The following is a 3,939-nucleotide window of genomic DNA, read 5'->3' on the forward strand; positions in this document are numbered from 1 at the left end:
AATGATTGCACCAGTCAGTCCTCTTAGAGTGATATGGAATTCAGATGGCAGATAAAGAACTGCAATTACTTAGAATTTATACATACTGAGATCAACAACTCAATTGTCTGGAGAAATGGGGAATTAATAGAGCCACAACCAAAAATAATATGGCCAATGATAAGAGCTGGATAAAAACTTTGAAAAATACCTATGGCCCTAAAACCAGTAAAAGTCCAGGAAGGAAAATAGAAAATCAGGCCCTAGTTCTCATTCATTGGAAGTTTACAAGAAATTTTAAAAAGTTCTTTAGATTCAGAGCTATGCTAAACTCCCTATATCTTTTGGTGGTAGGAGAGTTACAGGTTAACTTTAGGAACTCTAAAAAGTATGATGAGACTGAACATAATCAGGAGGGAATAAATCAACACCTGGAAAGGACTTTAGACAGCAAGCAAGGAGGAGGGACCCAGAGGGCCCTCAACGCCCCTTTTTAGAAGGAATTAGCTACAGGAGAACGACCTTTGCCCTATTTTCCAAAAGATTTCTGGGTCCCAACTCCTTAAGAAAAAAATGTAAGAGTAGGTAGTCAGTCAGGTTCCGAGGTGCTTGAGGAAGCTGTTGATGGATTGGCGGCCCTAAAATTTGGATGAAAACACTTGGAGGATCTATGATTGCTGTTATGATTATGTTATTAATCTGTTCTGTTTCTCTTTGTGTAGTCTGCAGGTGTAGATCCAAAAGCCTCCAAGAAATGGTTCACCAAGATAGAGCTGTGCTTGCTTACCTAGCTTTGTGAAACAAAGAAGGGGGAAGAGGCTGAGAAACATTACCCTGCCCCCCATGGCTCCTTTATGGAGGGACCTTTTAGCTTGTAATTAGTGGTAGGCAGGTGACAGCTGCCTACTTGGTATATTCTTGAGTTATGTGTATATGTAGAACACCTGTGTGTTAATAAGGATCACCTGTCAAAGAGCAAATATGTGGATGAATCTCTGCTCAGGGCCTTCAGTTCTGGAGAGCTACAAGTGTGATAACCTACCTTTTGTTAGCCTAACTGACTCTCTTTCTCAGCAAAGAGCTGTTCAGACTCTACGTTAGCTTCTTGAGCCGGACAGACTCCATGTTAGCTTCTTTACTTGCTCCTCCTTCTCTTCCCTGACTCTGAGCACGTAGCTGGGTTAAGCTGACTCCAAGCAGACCCAGGGATTACAAGCGTCTTCCTGTAATCCCAGCTACTTGGGAGGATGAAGCATGAGAATCACTTGAACTCAGGAAGCGGAAGTTGCAGTGAGCCAAGATCACGCCACTGCACTCCAGCCTGGATGACCAAGCAAAAACTCCATCTCAAAAAAAAAAAAGTTCCCTTTCAACGCCTGTTTATTTATCCCATAAATATTTATTAAATGATTCTAAGTCTTTTTTCTTTCTTTTGTTTTTTTAATGATTCTAAGTCCTAGGGCTGCAAAGGTGAAGAAAAGAGACTAGGTCATCTTACATCCAGTGGAGGATGTTCGGATGTCAGAAAGGGTAGGGTGGTGGCTTTTTCCAGGCAGGCTAAAGGAGGGAGGTCACAATGGGTACTTTGTGATGAGATCTGTCCTATAGCTGGGGACACCAAGGACCCTACTGAGAGGTATTCCTGCCCCCCGCAGGACTCACCACATGCTGTCTCTCTGCCCTGGCCTCTTCTACCCCATGCACAGTTGTAGTCCTTTTTGGGGGTGAGCAAATGGATAGTGAGGCAGGAGAGGAGGGAGGGGTTGAAGGAGATGAGGGGTGTTGGGATGGGGAGCGTGGAGGCCGACAGGACAGAGGGAAGCTGGTGTTGTCTGTGGCCCCAGCCCCTCATACTTCCAGGTAGAGAAGCCAGTCTGCGGCCTGCCACGGAACCACTGCCTGGGACAGACATGAAGCGCTGGCAGATTTTTGTCCTGTGGATCTTTTGGGTGCTCATCCTCTGGCTGATGGCCCCCTATCTGGATCTGACACCTGAATCAGCACCCCAGGGGAAACGAATGTACTTGGTTCCACGGCGTTGCAACTGCCCCCGGTTCGGTTTCAGGACATTTCGCTGCCCTTCTGAGACCCTCAACTGCTCCTCCTGCCCCCACCCAGCCACAGAATGGAACTGGCTTGATGTGTGCTCCAGGAAGACCATGGGGTACCTGATGAGGACCAGGGAGTCTATGACCTCTGACACTGTGCTCTGGTGGTTGGTCAGTGGTCAACACTGGGCCCGTCCCATCCCTGTGCTTCCCAGGCCTCACCCATCTCCCACTTTCCAGCCCAACCCCCTGACCTCAGCTCTGTCTTCACAGCCCCTGGATGGAGATCTTTCCACCCAGCTGTGTTTTCCTTCCCCTGGGCCCAGCCCTCAGTCTCCTCCCTCCTGCTATTTGCAGGGCATGAACTCGGGGAGCAAGCTTGGGAAATTGTGGAAGAAGCTGTTTAAAGTGATTCCCAGGCTCTCGGTGAACGATTTTGATTTTTACTGTGGGACTTGTGTGCTGTTGGGGCACTCACAGATCCTGCAGGGCTCCAGGCTTGGCAATGACATCAACCAATACCCCGTGGTTTTCAGGTGGGTGCTGGGGAGAGGGTGGGAGCAGGAGGGCCAGCCAGGCCTGCCCCACAGTTCTGTCAGTTTCTGCTCCCCTTCCCAAGATGAAGTGGTCCTCAGTCCAGGGCTTTGAGATGGACTGGGGAACCAAACCACACATAATGCTTCATCTATCCCAGGAATGCCAGTGACCAGGGTTCCTGGATGCAGCTGAAGATGTTGCTGCGGAAGCTCTCTGAGCTGGTGTGGACTTCAGGTGCTCTGAGTGATGAGGTGATGGAAGAGGGGTCCCCAAACATTCCCTGTGTGGGGGTGAGGGGAGGTCACTGCAGGGAATAGCAGCAGGGGCTCTGGGAAGCCCCTTTATTGGCTTACTGGGGATACTTGCAAGACTTTCCCAGGTCTTGGGGCCCAAACTCCCCCAACTCCTGTTGTACCTGAGTGAGTAAAGGAATGTGCCACACTCTGAGACTCAATAAAGAGTCCTTTATTGCCGGTGACCAAGAGACGGCTAATGCCCAAAATTCTCTCGGCCCCAGAGAAAGAGCTAGGTGGTTTTCTTATATGCTAGTTTCAAAGGGGATGGGGGACGTAACTTAAGCAATTTTTCACAAAAGCAGAGTAAGCAAAAAGTTAAAAGATAAACTAGGACATAAGAAGTAAACAGTTCCAGGTGCAGGGGCTTAAGCTGTCACAAAAGACATACAACTTATAGATATGGGGGCTCTGGGTACTTAGCAACATCTGCATTCCCAGGGGCTGCTGGTACCGCTTGACTTGGTGTCTTATCGGTAAATGCATTCCTGTGTGTGCCTGGTGTCATCTTGCCCCAGCTACACACTACAGCTACATACTTAATGGAAGGAAAATAACTCTAAGTGAAGAAGCTAAGATGGAGTCTGTCCAGCTCCTTCAATTAAGAATGAGTTGATTAGGCTAACACAGGGCAGGTTAACACAGTCCAATTCTTTCTCAGATTTTGGAAGATGGTCCAGTTCCCTAGTGGAGTGGAAGATAGCAAAGACATGGTGAGGGGGGATAGGAGAAGGGGTAGGATGTGGCTGTGGGTTGCTGGGGAAGGGCCCCAGGTCAGTCCCCTCCTGCTTCCTCCCCAGGGGCAACCAGGGAAAGGGTCTGCATTCCCAGGGTGAGGGTCATCCCTGGGGCCCAGGGCTCTGTTCCGTGTCTTGCACAACTGTGCCCAGGAAAGAGAGATTCTTGTAACTTCTCTTAAAATTCCTGTCCTCAATGCCTTCAGCATGGAGTCTAAAGTTTTCTGCCTGGCTTTCAAGACTCTACATTTAGGCCGGGCATGGTGGCTCACGCCTGTAATCCCAGCACTTTGCGAGGCCAAGGCAAGTGAATCACCTAAGGTCAGGAGTTGGAGACAAGCCTGG

The 3,939-nt window shown here is 48.9% G+C and overlaps 1 protein-coding gene across 1 annotated transcript; it reads left to right on the forward strand.

Annotated features, from left to right (window-relative positions):
• Positions 1-1,696: 1,696 nt before the first annotated feature.
• On the forward strand, positions 1,697-3,545 carry CUNH20orf173 (chromosome unknown C20orf173 homolog). The gene is made up of 4 exons (XM_017513465.2): positions 1,697-2,198; positions 2,385-2,563; positions 2,722-2,815; positions 3,519-3,545. Exons 1-4 carry the CDS (start codon positions 1,752-1,754, stop codon positions 3,543-3,545), a joined length of 747 nt encoding a protein of 248 aa, XP_017368954.1. The 5' UTR covers positions 1,697-1,751.
• Positions 3,546-3,939: the final 394 nt, after the last annotated feature.

The sequence above is a fragment of the Cebus imitator genome, unplaced genomic scaffold (genome assembly GCF_001604975.1).
Source record: "Cebus imitator isolate Cc_AM_T3 unplaced genomic scaffold, Cebus_imitator-1.0 Scaffold18, whole genome shotgun sequence".
Classification (NCBI taxonomy): Eukaryota; Metazoa; Chordata; class Mammalia; order Primates; family Cebidae; genus Cebus; species Cebus imitator.